The sequence below is a fragment of the Harmonia axyridis genome, chromosome 2 (assembly GCF_914767665.1).
Source record: "Harmonia axyridis chromosome 2, icHarAxyr1.1, whole genome shotgun sequence".
NCBI classification, from domain to species: Eukaryota; Metazoa; Arthropoda; class Insecta; order Coleoptera; family Coccinellidae; genus Harmonia; species Harmonia axyridis.
The window spans coordinates 30,386,247-30,405,914 of NC_059502.1; the positions used below are offsets into that span (position 1 = coordinate 30,386,247).

General features: G+C 33.7%; 1 protein-coding gene across 7 annotated transcripts in view; it reads left to right on the top strand.

Annotated features, from left to right (window-relative positions):
• LOC123674247 (collagen alpha-1(XV) chain) overlaps nucleotides 1-19,668 on the top strand; it is a 457,507-nt gene that overhangs the window by 351,863 nt on the left and 85,976 nt on the right. For all 7 annotated transcript variants that reach the window (XM_045609182.1, XM_045609184.1, XM_045609183.1 and 4 more), the window contains 2 exons: nucleotides 12,350-12,652; nucleotides 19,106-19,337. In XM_045609182.1, the coding sequence (XP_045465138.1) occupies nucleotides 12,350-12,652; nucleotides 19,106-19,337 (535 nt within the window). The remainder of the gene's footprint in view (nucleotides 1-12,349; nucleotides 12,653-19,105; nucleotides 19,338-19,668) is intronic.

The following is a 19,668-nucleotide window of genomic DNA, read 5'->3' on the forward strand; positions in this document are numbered from 1 at the left end:
GATGTTGATTATATTACATATTTTAGGTATCATTAACCAATTAATTTGCAATCAATTGGACACAAATATTACGAGTATAATAAAATTGAATAATCTGAATTATATATTGATCAGTAAAAGATAACAAAAATATAATTATCAAAGGGTGATATAGCATAATCTTAGGCTTAGAGGCCAATATGATTCAAAAACAGAATAAAAAAAATTGCATCATTTCGTTGTGTCCATTTTGTCAGCATGGCTCGATAGCGCTTCACCGTAACCGCAACATCTTACTCATTTCGAAAAAAGTGAGGACCGATGATGCCACCAACTTGTAAACCGCGCAAAAAAGTAAATTTTAATTAATGTTATGGTGATTTTTTAATGACTTGATGAGTTTTTGTGCTCCATATATGGCAATTTTACTTATTGATGAAGCCTTGAATAAGCTTCATCACTAAACAAATTTTTCGGTAAAAATTCTCATCTTCGGCCACTTTCGAATTAACCCAACCAGCAGAAATGCCACGAAAACTGTAGTGATTTGGCTTTAATTCTTCCACGAGCTGTATTTTATAGGTACTTAAGCCAAGATCCTTAGGTAAAATTTTCCTCGTAGTTGAAGGACAAAGGCCAACACCTCGCGCTACAGCATCAATATTCCCTTTGCAGAATGTTCATTATTATAAATTAATAGGTTTATGCCTTGACTCTTGTCATAATGATGAAATTAAAACCATGAAATTTTGGTTGTAACACTCATTGCTTCTCGGTTTTTAATTTTCATTATAATTTCGAAACGAATGGGCTCACCTTCTAGCCACGCCGCTGGATATCGAATGAAATTTGTTACATGATTATTTCATTCTGTTTTATCAATTTTTATCAGGTGTCGAAATATTTCGCATCGAAAGATGAAATAAAAGCTATTTTTTCACCGTGATATGAAATTTGTAGTGTTTTTCATTTTACTGTTATATTCATTGACGAGGCACATTTTTGCTTGATTTGACAGTCGGTCATGATTCAACGTATAATATCTGCTATGTTCGACACTATTGATCAATAAATACACTTCTTCCATGCAATTATCAAACCCTTTTCATAGAATAAATGAATTACTAGCATTCGTGTGATGCGAACCATGAAAATGTGTGAAATAAAAGGAATTTTATTGTACACAATTCATGGATTGTTTATTGATGTAGTGTTATTCAGCCAGTTGTTTCGACCGTGACAGAGGAAATATTTACCATTGTATCTGCTTGCAACAAGTAGTTGTGATAGATTGACTAATAAAGTTTATTTCAAAAATGATAATATAAATTAGAACGTTCACATGTGAACGATGGAATCAATCATATCAGTTGTCTCAATTCCGAGAGGAATTTTTTTATAAAAATCATACACACATAATTATATACCAATTTTTTTTTCGTTCAATCTTTCATTTCAATTAATTAACCTCTGGAATCGGTCAGAAAAAGAACATATTGAAATCTACCTGAAACTGTTTCGAAGGTGAATTCAAGAATAAATTGAATATAATTTTGTTCATTCGACGTCCAGAACTTTCCTTGGAGACTATATCAGCCATTTTTATAAAGTTCAGTACGAAAAGCATTCAGTAGAAGCTATACCAAATCGATCATCCTAGTTCTTGATCGTTGCATTTCGAAGGCAACAAAGAGAATAATTACTACAAAAGTCATTTTTTGAAGAATAAACTATGAAGATCACATAATTCAAACTATTCTTGTTGTGAGTTTTTTATAATTTAATTTTTTCAAGACAAAGTTGTAGTGCTTGTAATTGAGTCAATTCTCACAGGTTTCTAGGTCGAGGATTTTTCTCACAAAACCAGCTTTTGGAAAAAAGGCCGACTAGTTTCAAATTTATTTCAAAGTCTCCATCAGAACATTGAAATGTACAACATGAATTTTAACAATAACTTAGATGTTTGAAACTTCAGCATTATAGAATTATTTTAAATTATCAAAATCTCTTTTAAATAGACACAATAAAACATAAGAACCTCAATAATTATTCAGATGTTTGAAAATTGAACATAACATCACTGTTTCGAGAATTATTGATTCATTTATTCATTTTTTTGTGATCAAATAAATAAATCAATGAATGAATAAAACTTTTTATTAATTTTCAAAAGAGTGTTGTCATGGTAAAGTTTCAAACATCTGAATTGTTATTGTGATTCTTATGTTTCATTGTAGGTATCTATGTAAAAGAGTTTTTAATAATTTCAAATAATTCTGTTATGCTGAAGTTACAAACATCAAAGTTATTGTTGTAAATCATATTGTATATTTCAGAGCCCTGATGAAGACTTTGAATAAAGTTTAAACCAGTTGGCTTTTCTTCAAAAGCTGGTTTTTTGAGAAAAATCATTGATTCAGAAACCTGTTAGAATTCACTCAATATAGGTCCCACCATCATTTTAAGTCCTTGTATTGTCGGAATTATGGATTTTCGAATATTATCATTCGAATGTAATCACTGTTGTTGCTTCTGTCACAATTGCTATTACATGTATGTGTACGGCTCAACTGGGAACTGAAGTTAGACGTAGAATATACGATGCCTCAAGATTGTAATAGGAGAAACCCCAAGGTCCATAGATTAGACAGGTTGCCTCGTAATTTTCAACCAGTCAGGGCAAACCATTCGTGATGTCAGCAGGTGTGCCCATTGAAATAAATTTAATTGCAAATAACTAAATGAGTTCAATTGCAATGAAATCTGAGTTTTCACGGATTTTCTTATTAGTTCAAGTCAATTATATATTTTCAAATGAATAAAAGGCCAATTGAAAATTCCCCGGTCTACCATAGTTGAAACACATTTTTGGCTAAATTCGATTTTATTATTCAACATAGGGCGATACAGCGATTACAGCAATGTTCCAACTTTTCGATCCCATTTTTGTAGTACGATTTGTCTTTCGCTTCAAAATAGGCCTCGGTTTCTGTGATTTCTTCTTCATAGGCTCTAAATTTCTTTCCAGCGAGCATTCTTTTGAGGTCTGAGAACAGGAAAAAGTCGCTGGGGTCCAGATTTGGCGAATACGGTGGATGCAGAAGCAATTCGAAGCCCAATTCATGCAATTTTGTCATTGTTTTCATTGATTCGTGACACGGCGCATCGTCTTGATGAAGCAGCACCCTTTTTTTCTTCAAATAGGGCCGTTTTTTGACGATTTCATCCCTTAAACAATCCAATAACGCTATATAATAATCGCTGTTGATGGTCTGACCCTTTTGGAGGTAATCGATGAATATTATACCTTGCGCATCTCAGAATACTGATGCCATAACTTTGCCAGCTGAATGTTGTGTTTTTTTTCCTCGCTTTGGATTCGGTTCATCGTGTGCAGTCCACTCAGCTGACTATCGATTGAACTCAGGAGTGAAATTATTGAGCCGCGTTTCATCCATTGTCTCATATCGCCGTAAAAATTCAGGTTTATTGGTTATAGGTTGTTAAACTGCTTAAAACACTTCTCAGAATCATTAACACGTTGTTGCTTTTGATCGATTGTGAGCTCGCGCGGCACCCATTTTGCACACAGCTTTATCATGTACATATATTCGTGAATAATCTGATGTACACGTTCTGATGATATCTTCACAATGTCTGCTATCTCGATCAACTTCACTTTACGGTCATTCAAATTTATTTTGTGAACTTTTTTGATTTTTTCGTGGGTGACAGCGTCTTTTGGACGTCCACTGCGTTCGTCGCTTTGGTTACCCATTTCACCACGTTTTAACTTAGCATACCAATCAGTGATGGTTGATATTCCTGATGCAGACCCCGGAAACTCTTCATCAAGCCAAGATTTTGCTTCAACTGAACTATTTCCCTTCAAAAAGCAATATTTTATCAGCACACGTAATTGTTTTTCCATCTTCTTTCAAATGACAAAAGTAGCTACACTCGGAACGCAATATCTCACAAACTAATGGGCGGACTGCTGTCAAATTTTGACACGTATCGCTCAAAGGTTGGTATTTACTAAAAATCATAACGATTTGATACTAGCACCGCCATCTGCGCATCAGTCCGAGGACTTTTCAATTGGCCTAATAGTTTTAAGAAAAACACCACAATCTAAGAAAATAAACCATTTGAATTTTGACCACTTGGTTTCTCTATGTGAACTAAGCATTATGACGATGTTTTTTATCGCAAATGGCGATATCCATCCTCTCTAATCAAAGTTAAGCGGCAACCTGTATAATCTACAAACATTGGGAGAAACCACAGTAGGTATGGTGATTTGATTGCTGAGATTTTTCGGAAATTATATCAGTCTGTCCGTCTGTATACACGATGAATTGACAATTCCAGAGTATGTTTCCCATTATTGGATGTGTTATATTTCGAAACTGCCGCTCCGATCAAAATGTCTTTCATTCATGCACAAATTGCACACTTGGAGATCGAATAACAGAGTATAAACATAGTGATCAAATGAAAGTTATTCTCTTTCCATTTATAACAATGTAACAATTAAACTTCCTTCAAGTGGAGACCGAACCAATCCAATATTATATAAACACTTCAGTTGTCTTCTATGATGCAATTTGCACATGAATGACAAGCATCCAAAAGTTTTCAAGTCAGTGCTTTTTCATTTTTTCTTATCAATATGTTGCTGACGTTCCCATCAATTCAAATAAGAGATATTCAGGAAACCTCCTCATGATACGAGTAGAAACGACATTTGCCGAGTTGAAACCGAAAAACTAACCATTACAATGATAAAGTTTACTCATGCATCTTTGCTTTTCCAAACTGAGACACAAAGGAACTTCAAGAAATTCTGAGAATCACTCATGAACTTGTAGTTTGTTGTGCTAGACATGCGAGTATGTGTACCTTGTTTACGGATAGAGGCAACTGCTTATATAGATTTTTCCTTTATCCGATCAACTTTCGAGATGCATTTTGACGCAATGTTATTCCAAAACTATACGTCTGAGTGGCTTGAGTAGTTTTAGATGAATTCGTTCGGTAATGTAAAATTCACCTGGATGCGAAGCAATAGAATTTAGAAGTATAACTATTCCATATATTTATGTTCTTTGGAATACTCCTTGTAGGATGATATCCGGTTCAGTCTTTCTATGAATCTATGAGCAAATCGTTATAATTCTAATCGAAAAATATACAAACACAATTGTTCTTCCTTTCGAGTTCAATATCTAACAAAATCAGCCAAAATTAGGGGAACGGACATAATCCCAACGGCGTTTGTAGTTAATTTTCTCTTGGAGCCTGATAATCGTACAAAAAATTCAGTTCATTGTTTGTTATTCCTTAAACCATCGACTCCTCATACAAATTGAAGAGCTAATTTGATTAAAATCATTGCAGTGACTTCTTTCTATCTGGATATCTTCAAAACACGATTCACAAACTATTTTGAAGATAATATTTATGGTGACATATTAACTTCGGAATTATGTTGCGATTTAAATGAAATTTCATATGGGTTATCCTATTTGAGTCGTGGATGGTTCTATGATTTTATCTTTTCCTCATAATTTGCACGTTCAGCTTAAAAGTGAAATTTCCCTATCTCGTGTTTTACTGGTCCATTTCAGATTAGATGTGGTATAATTATGAATGACATGTGTGTATATATATATAAATAAATAGATATTTGGATTGGGATTAGTTGTTCCATTAAATTTCAGCTCTTTCACATATACGGCGCCGCATCCACATACATGTAGGCTTGGTTAATCGATCGTCTAGAGGTATGATTCGATTACCTGGCCTTTCGTCTTTTTCTCCGTGACTTTGTTCGGGTTTGTAATAATTAAACTCTATTCAATTATTTACATATATTTACAAAGCCACAATTACAGTACAAACACAGTTTTGAGAAATATCCTAATTACGTCTTAGTTACAAGTTTCTCACTACGGTACTGAATTTCGTCTTTAACTCTAGTTTAATTACTCGAAACGTTTTCGTTTATCACGTCTTCATGGTACTTCAAGTTTTCGGTCGTCTCGTCTTTGATTTGTTCGCGACTCGTCTTAATCTAGTTCGCGAACCGTCTTTACGTCGTACGTCTTAAGTTGACCGACCGAACTTGTTCTGTCTCCCGTCTTAGACTTAACTTCAACTTTACCCGTCTTCGGCTTAATTTTAACTGTACCCGTCTTCGGCTTAAGTTGAACTGTACTATCTACCGATTGGAACTACCCTGTCTCGAATATCGACCTCCCTTCTCTCCGTTTGACCACACCCTTAGGAAAAGTACCATCCCCTAGTCCAATAAGAGCTTTGCCGTAACACCCACAAAGATCTTCGTGGATTCCTGGAAATCGAATATTCTAGATGGACTAGAACCTGATACACAGATGTAACACATCTGGTACAACCGTCTTGTTCTCGAACTTTCCCAACCCCAGTTAGTCTCTCAAGATTTACAACCGACATGATACATCTTCGACACCCCGAAGAATTACCCATCCTTTTTACATTATGTACAACAACAATTCGTTTCCCGTGAATTCATTGAAAGTGTCATGCCCTCGACACTTGAAGAAATTAATAGGTCTCCAAGCATCCGGTTGACCATCTCAATTAGTTACAGGAAACAATGAGGGGAACAATAACTGGATCCTACATACATAGTTTTTTTTTAGTATTTCTTATCTTCTTTGGATTCGCAACTACCAAGATAATACAAATTTCAGAATTCAGAAGTTACATTTCAGAATTGAACACTGATGAGTTCGCAAACTTCTTCATCATTGCATCACGAAATATCTCCCTGAAAGGAAATTGGAAGCTGAATTCTAATTGGTAACAAGATATCGACTGATATTTGAATAATTGAAATGAAAACCAATCTTTATAGCTCGAGATTTAGGTAGGATTTGAAGTATTAATCACTCGACTCTTTATTGAACCCCCTGTTTAATTATTCTGTTTGAAACAAATCCATAATGAATTTTTTACACTGTATTTCACGATAGTTGAATCGACATCCTTTGGATTACTTTTCATCACTTGAGTTTGTTTCATTTTATACAATTAAGATCAAAGAAAACATTTAAATTGCTTCAAAATTTTCAGATAATGTTTGAAATACTTCGTACATCGATACCAAAATAGAATACACTGCGGATTAAGCTTAAGGGTTCGATATTTCTTATACATGTAAAGTATACTTCGAATGACCAAAACAATATCTAATAATTTTTGTCAAAGTGGTACATTTCACTTGAAATTTCAATACTTACATCGTTTATGTTCTAGGACATCCTAAGATCCAATTAAAAATTTTTCAATTTTCACATGAACGTTATCTGTAGCATCCCGTCATTCTAATAGAATATTTCAAGCCAATAATAGACAATGGGGAAACTAGCTACCTAGATAAACACATTTCTGTGGTGAAGCTTACAGGTCTCATTACTTATAATAATTTCATAGAAAAAACATCGATTTACGAAATTGGATATAGATACTTTGCCTCAATAATAATAATAATTATTATTTATTATTGCCTTATTTCAGATCATATTCATCACAAATTGCTCAGTACATGAAAATGAAATGGAATAGTGTCTAAAAGGAAAAAATTAACCATATCCTATCATGCAAAATAATCTTCATTTCCATAAGGCTCCAACTCAACTAAATATTTATACAGTTTCTTTTTAATTTTTTTGATATCAGAGATCATAGAAATATATCTTTTGGCAAAGAGTTGTACATTTTTAAGCATCTGTACTCAGCTTGCTTCTGGCTTGTTGTTAAATTATGCCTAGGGTATATATGTATAATTGTTATTCCTTGTGTTATAATAACTTTTTTGATTTTCATATTTACGAAACATATTTGGATTCTTCTTGATGAAAATAACACATTCTTGATACACGCGTACCCTTTCCACAAAAGCTGAATTATGATAAATAAGGATAAATATACATTATGAGATAGGACCATCTATCGCCCAAACAGGAAACCCATGCCATATTTCGAATTGGACAAGAATTGTTCTAGTTAAGGCAATTATAAGGATATGAGAACCGATAGACATACATAAAACTAAAAGTGTTCAATGTCTGTTATACATTCTGCATTTGATAATAATTATAGAAGTTTATTTTTCAATACAATTTTTCCTCATGTATAATTGAAAAAAGGTACTGAATTCACGAACATGAAACTTGTATATTCACAAACTTGCATTTGAGGATAACATGGACGATTAAAGAAACTATTTCTCTAGTAAGGATTTACAGATATAGCAGACTCAAAAGGTAGTCATCTATCTTCTATCTTACACTTCTGTGAAATAAGTATACAAGTCAACATTCCCAATCGAAATAACATTTTCAGAGAGTTTAATTTTATATTTTGGGTAATGTTGAGTCACATCAATAAATGTATTCAATGAAGACAATTTAATATAAATATCCAAATCATCATTGTGGCAGAACCTTCACTGGCTGATATATATTTTTATATATATGTAGGCTTGGTTAATCGATCGTCTAGAGGTATGATTCGATTACCTGGCCTTTCGTCTTTTTCTCCGTGACTTTGTTGGGTTTGTAATAAATAAACTCTTTTGAATTATTTACATCTATTTACAAAGTCACAATTAAACAGTACAAACTCGGTATTGGGAAGATCTTAATCACGTCTTAATTACAAGTTTCCCACTACGGTACTGAATTTCGTCTTTATCACCTTTTGAGATTTATTCGAAACGTCTTCGTCGCACTTCAAGATTTCGGTCGTCTCGTCTTTAACTTGTTCGCGACTCGTCTTAATCTAGTCCGCGAACCGTCTTTACGTCGTACGTCTTAAGTTGACCGACCGAACTTGTCTCGTCTTCGACTTGAGTTAAACTGTACCGTCTGTACACGTCTTTGGTTTAATCTTAACTGTTCCCGTCTTCGGCTTAACTTCCACTGTCCTCTCTGTCGATTGGAACTACCCTGTCTCGGTTTGACCACACCCTTAGGGGAAGGTACCATCCCCCTAGTCCAATAGGGTTTTTGCCATACCGCCCCCAAAGATCTTCCGGATTCCTGGAATATTCTAGAAGAACTAGGGCCTGAGAAAAAGCATGAAACACATGTGGCATAATCGTCTTGTTCCGAAACCTTTCCCAACCCCATAAATCCAACCCCATAAATCCCTCAAGTTTTACCATCGACATGTGACATTCCTCGACATCCCGAAGAATAGCACATCCTTTTTACATTATGTACAATACGTTCCCTGTAAATCTATTGAAACTGTCATGCCCTCGACATTAGAAGAAACTAATAGGTTCCGGTTGACCATCGCCATTATTTACAGGGAAACAATAAACTGGATCCTACATATATTATTGTCTAAAAAAGGTATATATCAAAAATATACATCAAAGAGTGAAGGTTTTGGATAATTATGTCATAAGTTGGATATTCGAAACCAAATTTGTTCAAGATGGTTCGAAATCTCAAACAAAATATGTTTTCATTTAAGATATTGTAGGAAAACTAAACCATTCTCAGATTTATTCTATAATAAGCATATTTCGTTCCTAGAAACTTGATTCATTTATTTAAAACAACCCGTAAAAATATCCAAATATTTTAGTCTCGAACGCTAGTGTTGTATTCTTCCTATAGCTAATGTATCGCACTAGCTCATAGAATTCCGTAGTAACGGTTGATGCTGATAGAATTTTCTGTTATTAATGTGGATTATTTTGATATCCCTTATATTCACTCGTCACCCTTTTATTAAGATCAGAATATAACTACTCCGACCTCTGTTGATTAGTTTGGGAACATTATTTGTAGTTATTACTGTACAAATGAAACCTTTTAGGCGCCATACTAGAAGTAACAGAAGATACATGTGACTACTGATATCGTAATTATTTAATTGATGAGAAAAGCCTAAAAACGCATTATAATAATTAAAAAATTGTAAATATATATTGAATAAACAAGAAAATTAATGTTTTTTCGAACGTGAGGTAATTTCTACCATATTTTGATTTTACCGATGGAATAACTCAGCAGCCTATATCGAACACCCATAACTTATTTCACAGAAACCTTCATATTGTATTTTCATAAATTGCATATTGAAAGTATATCTCAAAAGGAAGCTTATCTGTACAAAAATTACCAAGTTTAATTGTTCCCGAAATACTTGTCAGAACCGACACCTTCGCCATTTTGCAAATCCATCTATAATATTTTTTAATTCATCAGTCCAGATAATTTGGTCAGAATAAGAGAAATGAATTATAAACATTGTATTTTCATCGACTCCTGTTAAGTTTATGAATTTGCAATTTAAAATGTTGCTACATAATTGACTCAATGCTTAAAATGCTTTATAATTGCCTCAAGACAATCAGAGATGGAAGTCGTGTAGTTATCGGAACATGCAGCCGCAAATCTACTATTCTGAATTTTCTACTCCTCCTACAGAAAATGACGAAAATTTTTCAACTTGCCAACTATTCTACTGTCTATATTTAAGCACTGTGCAACGTAAAACTGTGCGATTTACTTTACCGTAAACAGTGAGCACGCTCAACAATCAATACGGTAGCATCTGTAAAGTATATCGCACGGCGAATAACCAATAAAACCGAGGATAAAACCTTCACTAGTTGCCAAGGAAACGAATAACGAACAGCCCGCGTAGCCGATAACTTTTTGACGTTTCGTAATTTTGTCGTGAAATGCCACCAGTTTTTAGTTTTACATAAGTGATGTGGATCAGAATTAAACACAGCATAATCACAGATTAGGAATTAAAATTACTCGTTTGTAATGGAACAGAACACATGTAACGGGTGTTTTTTTTCGAGGTGTATAACTTTAAGTTGGCATTACTGTTCAAGATGGCGACCGATTTAACAGCTGTCAAGTGATTTATTCTCAATTTGGTTTGGCAATTCATCATGAATAGACTCACGCCTGAACAATGCTTGCAAATAGTGCAATTTTATTTCGAAAATAATGGTTCTGTGCGGAATACTTATCGCGCACTACGTCCATTTTATTTTGTTTAGCGATGAAGCGCACATTTGGTTGAATGGCTACGTCAACAAACAAAACTGCCACATTTGGAGTGAAGCTAATCCTCAAGTGTATGTCGAAACACCGTTACATCCAGAAAAACTGACTGTTTGGTGCGCTTTATGGGCTGGTGGAATCATTGGTCCGTACTTCTTCAAAAACGATGATGGCCAGAACGTTACAGTCAATGGTGATCGATATAGAGCCATGATTACTAACTTTTTCATTCCTGAATTGAACAACCATGATGTCCAGGAGCTGTGGTTTCGACAAGACGGCGCAACATGTCACACAGCTCGTGCCACAATCGATTTATTGAAAGACACGTTTGGTGACCACCTAATTTCACGTTTTGAACCTGTGAATTGGCCTCCAAGATCTTGTGATTTAACACCGCTAGACTACTTTCTGTGGGGCTATGTATAGTCATTGGTCTATGCGGATAAGCCACAAACCCTTGACCATTTGGAAGACAACATTCGCCGTGTTATTGCCGATATACGGCCACAAATGTTGGAAAGTCATCGAAAATTGGACGTCCAGATTGGACTAAATCCGAGCCAGCCGTGGCGGTAATATGACAGAAATCATACTTAAAATATAATGCCACAAGATTATCTTGTGGATAAATAAAATTCATGTCAATCGAATAATCCATCGTTGTTTCATTGCAATTTAAAGTTCTATAGCTTTAAAAAAAACACCCTTTATAAACCACTATATTTATATAATCACAGTATCTACAACTTACATGCTACTTCTCGGAGAGACTTAGATTGAGAGAGGGAGTTGATCATTTCAAGCAATAAACATTGGCTTTTAGATTATAGAAAATGAATATACACATAAATATATTGTGCTGGTTAAAACATTCATTTTTTCGACTTGTGTTATACATTCATAACAATTTTTATGGAAATTGATGCGATCGTAGAAAAAGTATAGTACACAACTCGATTTGTAAGACAATTCCGCATTTTATAGTCATGCGTAATATATTCATTACAACTCTTATCAAGTAATATACTATTTCAGGATATTATTCGAGTTGTTCGACATTTCACACTTCGCTATCAGGTTGTGCCCCATTCTTTATAGCCATTACTAACTATTTCGAAAACTTGATTCTCCTTGAAATTTAAAGAAATCTTTGTTAGAGTTCATATAATAGGTTAGTTATATTCATTTAGTTGTCATCATCAATACCACCTTTCAATCAAACATGAAACAATTATATCGAACCAAAACCATTTGCAATAAAATATGTCTTTTTTCAGGGTGTCTGCTCCTGCAATATTACTGGCATCCTCAGCTCTTATATTAAAGAAAATAAAAAATACACTAGTTTTACCGAAATCAAAGAGGGACCGCAAGGTCCTCCTGGTTTACCAGGAGTCATTGGGGAGAGAGGCCCTGTTGGTCCTCCTGGTCCTAAAGGTGATCGTGGTGAAAAGGGGTCCACCGGGATTGATGGCCAGCCTGGTACCAAAGGGGAACCAGGCAGGGATGGACTCCCTGGTGTTGCAGGACCCCCTGGGCCTCCTGGACCGCCTGGACCTATCGAATTCGAAAATGTTGATGTAAGTAATCATTTGACCTTTATGAATTTACTTTCTTCTAGGTATAAAACTGTTCCCATATATTTTTTAATTATTGTGACTGTTAATTCCAAAGGAATAAGAAGTTTCAAAAATTATAATTTTTTTCTGCGTTATCGTACGTTGGTTATCAAATATTGGCGTTGAAACGAAACGTTTGAATGAATAAATTCCATAAATAATCGAAATTGATTCCTAGCTTATCACCTGGCAAAATATAATTTCAATATTAATTAAATAAAACACTTGACTATACGTTTCACAATTTTAATAAAAATGTTAAATAATTTTTCGTTGACGTGCGTGTTTTAGGTTTCATTCCAATCTCAAAACTGAATATAAAATACGGGTATACACAAGTACATATAAATTACTAAGTAACAGATATTAAAACTGGAGATTTCCATTTGAAAGATTTATTTTTTGATGTGAAGAAATTTTTAAGAATTCCAAGATATCTGAACATTCACTTCACCCTTATGTTAAAGGGCTATGCATAGTAAAACCGAAAAGCGTATCTCAATCTAAAATGAATTTATTGTGTCGTTATACAAACTGTCTCAAGATAAAATTGATTGGCATACTAATAATATTTTCAATGGAAGTGAACTTTATCAATGTTTCGAAAACATAAAAAGGTATTCCATTCATAAAACTTTGTGAGGAACAGTTTCATACACCTACTACGCATAGGATTAAACAATGCGGATCTGTTTTATACGAAAAATGTTCTCTCGATTTCGAAGATCATGATTATATGGCATTTCTTGCTATATATTTCCACAAAACTAATTATAATCCTCAAAAACTACCTAGGATCGAGGGAACATGAATTTATGTTTTTGTCCTTTATAGTTTCTCCTCGAGGTAAGAGTTTTATTTTATACAATTTGAATTCATTTCTCTTATTTCTCTTCATCATGCAGCCCAGTTGGAAACCTAGAGGACCGTTTAAGGTAAACGTTTATTCTGCGCCACATTAAGTGAGGCTTGCAGAATCATCAGTTCACAGGCTGGTGATGGTTTGAACATTATAATACTAAATTATATATGTAAACTTTCGATAAAGGTTTAACTTATGATACATTGACCATTCATTACGATGTGTCATGATAAGTTGATTGAATGAATGAAGAAATGCTGCAAATTTTAGACAATGGTTTTGGAAGTCTTCATCTCACAGTTAATACATATATTTTCTACGTCCAGCGCATAAACATAATCATTTATACAAGGTGACAACTCTCAGATGAAAGTGGGGGACGTCTCAATGAGTTCCAAATTGAGATATTTTCATTCACCTCAGGCGTTTCATTCACGGGATACAAAGTGACTCAAAAATTTAAAAATATCACAAACGGCCCTAACTTTCGAAATGTAGAGTTGAGAAAGAGTCTTTTCAGAATTCTAGATTCGTATTCAGATATTCAATTTCAACTTGATGCTGTATAATTTAGATCGTTAAAAAAAATCAAATTGGGACAATTTTCCCTAAGGAAAATGAAAGATGAATGTTTCATTCAGAGTTTTTGCATCCACGTCTGATAAATTCATCAAAGACTAATAATACATCTAAATTTTCTTGTATTTGGTTCACAAAAAAGAGATGCCGATAAAATATTATATAATGCAGTAAAAGCTATGTTGAATATAACTCTGAGTATGGTCTTCGAGCTATAAATCCATTTGAACTATATCGGCAAAGAAGCATATTTGTTCATTGGATATTCATTTTCAATTATTTTATATAAAAATGTTCAATTCACTATTATCTGAAAAATATTGAGAAATAAAAAGAAATTCTCAGTGAAGTTTTCGAAAAAACACTATCCAAAGTATATATGTATCCTATAATGGCATGAAGAAAATTTCTAATTCACATATTCCATTTTTCAGTGAAAAAAATCAAATGTAATATCCAACTCAGATTTCGTTAAAAAATCATCATACTTTAAATTATGTGAAGAAAAATTGAAGAATTGAGCATATACAACAAATGAAGAATGAAAGTATTAACATTCATTTTTTTATATAACTACTTTTAGTGCTCCATTCACAATTTTTCCATTAATATACAGGGTGTCAGTAAATGAATGCGAAGGACTTAAGGACATGATTTTGTTTCGAAAACGACCTCCCTGTCAAGATACAAACTTTTAAAGTCGTTAACGAATTGACGTTTTTTAATTTCTTTCAAGGGTTCTGAAAAATCCTGAATCATAAAAGTGTTTATAATATGGAGCACTAAGTAGATGTTCCTCACACGATTTTTTTCGGACCATAACTTTATCATTCATGGTTGAAAATAACAACAAAATCTTCGTATATGTATTTCATTCTATGAAACATTTTATTCAATGAAATGGAATAGAAACTGCTTGTAAGTTTTGATTTATTCTGGGAAAAGAATCGACTGTATCGAAATTTTGAGAGAGACTTTTTTCCTCTGAAAGCAATTATTGCAGGAAAAGCATAAGAGGTTGCTATTTCCAACCCCTAATTATAAAGTTATGAGATCGAAATAAATTGTGTGGGCAATATCTACTTTTGGATTCATATTCTATAGTATTTTATGACTCAGTGTTTTTTAGTACCCTTAGGAAAAATTAAAAGCCGTCAATTCGTCAACGACTTTCAGAGGCTGTATCTTGAAAGGGGCGTCGGCGTCGATTTCGAAAAAAATTATATAAACTACCCTGTTAATTTTCATCAAAGAATCATCTCGTAATGCCCTTCGCATTTATTTACACCCATACTGTATATAATTCAGTTTAAGTATGAAATAAAAGGTATTTATTTCAATACCTATGTTCATTTAAGAAATTTGAAAATTCCTCTCTACCAGAATATCTATCATAAAATAACTCTGAGACCGAAAGATAAAAGTTGAGCCTAGTTGTTGTGTTGAAAAACTGATTTCCGCTGGTTGTTTGCTTTTACACAGTTCTCTAATAAAATATCAAATTGCAACAATTCCAAAACCACATCCACTTAAATAATATTTTCAAGCTTCATAAAGATATCATGATTTGCATCTCACCGAATGAAATAACTTTCAACTCTTTTCAATAAAGGTTGTGAACAAGAGATGGAACAAAAATGAGATAATACTTGAAGACCATATCGCGAGTAATTAGGTTCTAATAAATTAAATATTCCTCAAGGGAAAGCGTAAACCTAAAGTACAGAGATATTTGATCATTTCCTTCCTGGCGCCAAGAGATCAGCGAGAAATCGAATTATTTGAAACACTCCAAAACTTCCCGGTATCATATCTCCATGGTGGGAGAAACTTCAGATGTGAATCGACTTCAATTAGGAAAATAAACCCACAATTCATATACCAGACCTTATTTCAGTGTCAACTTCTTGGTTCTGTTCAACATATCCGATGTCTTCGCGAGAAAGTTTCGGAATTCAGGAGATGGAATGGAATACAGTTGTCATTCATCACCCTAACAAAAAGTTCCGAGAACTTGGCTGAAAAACTCCGAGTGGGTGTACAAACCAATCAAGGACGGTCCAATTTATTTTTTGTCCATTTGATCATAAAGAAATCCGAGTATTTTGTAATGAAGGTGTTACAATGTTTTCGAAGGGACAAGAGGTGGAATAGAAGATATATCTCCCAAGGTTCAGAGACATAATTGCAGAATCAGTCCTGTAGCTTTTTCAGTTGATCTATCCAGACGAGTTGCTGAATGAAAAATTTTGAGGAATCGTTTTACAAAACATCATGTATGTTTAATGATAATTATTCTTCACCTCTAAACACAATTGCAATAATCACTTTTTTCCACCCACTCTGGACATGACATTTCAATGAAGTATTTCGAAAATTGTTTCATATGTGTGCAATTCTTTGCAAGATATTTATATAATCTTAGGTTGACTTGGCCGTAAGATGGCAAATCGAAACCGAATATACTAATTGCAGAAAAATGGTTGATACAATTGTTCCTTTATTTTGTATTGGAAAAGTGAGTTGATGGTATAGTCGATTGAAAGTTAAATAAGTATCAGGCTCGAAACTATAAAAGAACAATCACTAAAAAAAATTTAATGTATAAGTGAAATATCTCTAAAATAATGACTGTTTTTCAAGAGCTTGAAATATTGTTGGGATTATTGTTTTATTTTTATAATCTGGTAGAATATTTTATGGCATTCATTTTCAAATATGATGGCCGCCGCGGCTAAAAGTAGAGATGCATTAAAGTCTAAAAAGTTTGATTTTACTCACAAACTTAACTTGACTTGGAACTTTTTATGTTAAAAACTTAATTGTATGACTGCACTAGATTTTTGAATCTTTAGGTTTGGCTTGAAATCAAACTTCTTCAAACAGTTTGAAGTTTGAATATCATATTTCGCAACGTGTCTGAACTTGTTATAGTTAATATTTAGAAGGATACGCTTTGCTTTTTTCATTTTTTTTGTGTTTGTTGTGTCTGAACTTGAAATGTCTGAACCTTAACTTTTTTCATGACGCTCATGCAGCTCGGAATACGTACCAGAACAAATAAAGTCTGATGTGAATGAACCCCATTCCAAAAATCATGAGAAAATATCTGTAGACGGGCAAAATTAATCAACAAGAAAAAGAAATATACTGATTTTTTTGATGATGTGGCAGGCGATTCCAAAACAATGAAGTAAAAATTACGTGAAAATAAAGAACAATGGTATAAAATGCCAATAGTGGAACTACTTCTTTAACGATATTTGATGAAGAGCCACAAAAAATTTTATGAAGTAGAATTTTCGCAGGAAGCAACACCTTCTGGATCAAGTATTATTTGTGGTAGTGACAATATAAAACGTTGGATCCAAAATTGTCAAAATAGTTTTTGAACGGCTGCTCCTTTATTCTTAAAGGTTATTTCTGGAATTTTTTATTAGCAGGGGTCTCTAGTGCCAGATTTCTTGTTCACTGCATTCACTCAATTTGTAAAAAGTACTAAAGCAATAACTTTACTTTTCACGAAGAATTTTGAGGTGACAAGTTGGAATTGATTAAAAAAAGTAATGTATTTTCTTTGTGTTTTAAATTAATGTGAGTATTTGTTGTACCTACTTATTCTAGTTAACATAATTTATTTTTTAAACTCTTTCGAACTAGTTTGACGAACAGTTTGAATTTTCAAACCTGTAACCATTGTCCAGTTTGATTTGACTTGAATCATTTGTCAGAAAGATTGACTTGAGTTTGACTTAATTTCAAGTCAAACTCAATTCAATCTCAAACATTCAAGTCAAACTGATGCAACTCTAGCTACGATTTACGTAGTCTATTCGATCAGTCCAATTTTTCACTACTTTTTTCCAATAAATCCGGCCATATGGCGTCAATGGTGGCTTGAATATTGGCTTTTAATGTCTCAAAAGTTGCTGGTTCGTCAGCATAAACTGATGAATTCTTAAAACCTCATAAAAAGTAATCGAGATGCGTTGAGTCTCTCGAGCGAGGGGACCAGTTAACAGATCACTTCTGGGAATAGTTGCCACAAATTGATTTTGCATTTAAATGGTGTATGGCAAGTTGGTCTTGTTGGAACCAAATGTCGAAGATGTTAGGATTATTAATTTTTTGAAACCGAAAATCAGCTCATTTCGAAAGAAATAACAATGCCTCCAGCGTGTAAATAGCAACAATCAATTTCAATGGATGTAATTGAAATTCGTAAATGGCTTGTCCTTTATTGATGAAGCCAATTTAACCAGAAATGAGCTTCATCAGTAAACAAAATTCTTCGATGAAAATGCTCATCTTCGGTCACTTTCAAATGAGCCCAATCAGCAAAAATACGACGTAAACGATGATCATTTGGCTTTAATTCTTGCTTGAGTATTTTATAGGTATGTTGAGAACGGCGACGTATCGACATTTCAGCGTATATGCTTCTCCACTTCTCGCTGCAGCAGCAATATTCTCTCAATTACGTACATTTCTTCATCTTGTTGATGGTTTTGAATCCAGAAAAATAAAATAAGTACGAAGATGATCAATAAATGCACGAATTGCTTGCTCTGTTGATTATGTTAACCGTAAAACTGCTATATGAAGTTCATGAACATATGTATTCTTTCAAAGTAAAATTCCACAATTTGTAAGCGTTGATAAGGCGTTAAACTATTCATGGAGATTTGCCAAAACTTATTGAACAACTGTCAAACCATAGACAACAATCATCGAAACTTCCATGCAGCTTTACAAATACCTGTTATAAGTATTATCGCTAGCTATTAGCGAAGTGACACATCCTTAGTGAAAATAGAGAAAAATATTCACACCCATGAATGAAACAGCGTCAGTTATAATTACTAAGCCGTTCTTTAAAATTTGCAGCGTTTGTCATTACCTCTCAATCTCATCTAGTGTCAATGTAAAAATAACTTTGCTATGTCGAAATTATCAATTTCCTATTTCTACAGGAAACAAATGTTGGAGGCGGTCTTGTTAGACCTGGAGTACCAGGAACCAAAGGAGAACCTGGTATGCCTGGAATGAGAGGAGAAAAGGGACCCGTAGGTCCTAAAGGTCATAAAGGCGATGGTGGCACTAAAGGTGAAAGAGGGGATCGAGGACTTCCAGGAGACAAGGGACCTGTAGGTCCAAAGGGCGATAGAGGAAATCCTGGATTGGATGGTCTTCCTGGGACTTCAGGTGAGATAAATCCATCTACTTGTAGAAATCAGTCACTACGGCCATGGAACTCTACTGTACGACATACATAATTTATTGGATGAATAAAATGCAAAAAAATATCAGAAATATAATATTAATAATAAATAAACATTTTGGAAATAAGTGATGAAATTAACAATGAGTACAATATTTAGTACAATTTCCAAACGAGTAATATCATCGTATGATATTAATTATTTATCTGGTTATCTAATGTATCAGCAATATAAATTGCCATCAACATAAACCATTGTCAGACAGAAGGTCTCCACGCCATTACGTAGGAATCATAATCGAAAGTAACCCAAGG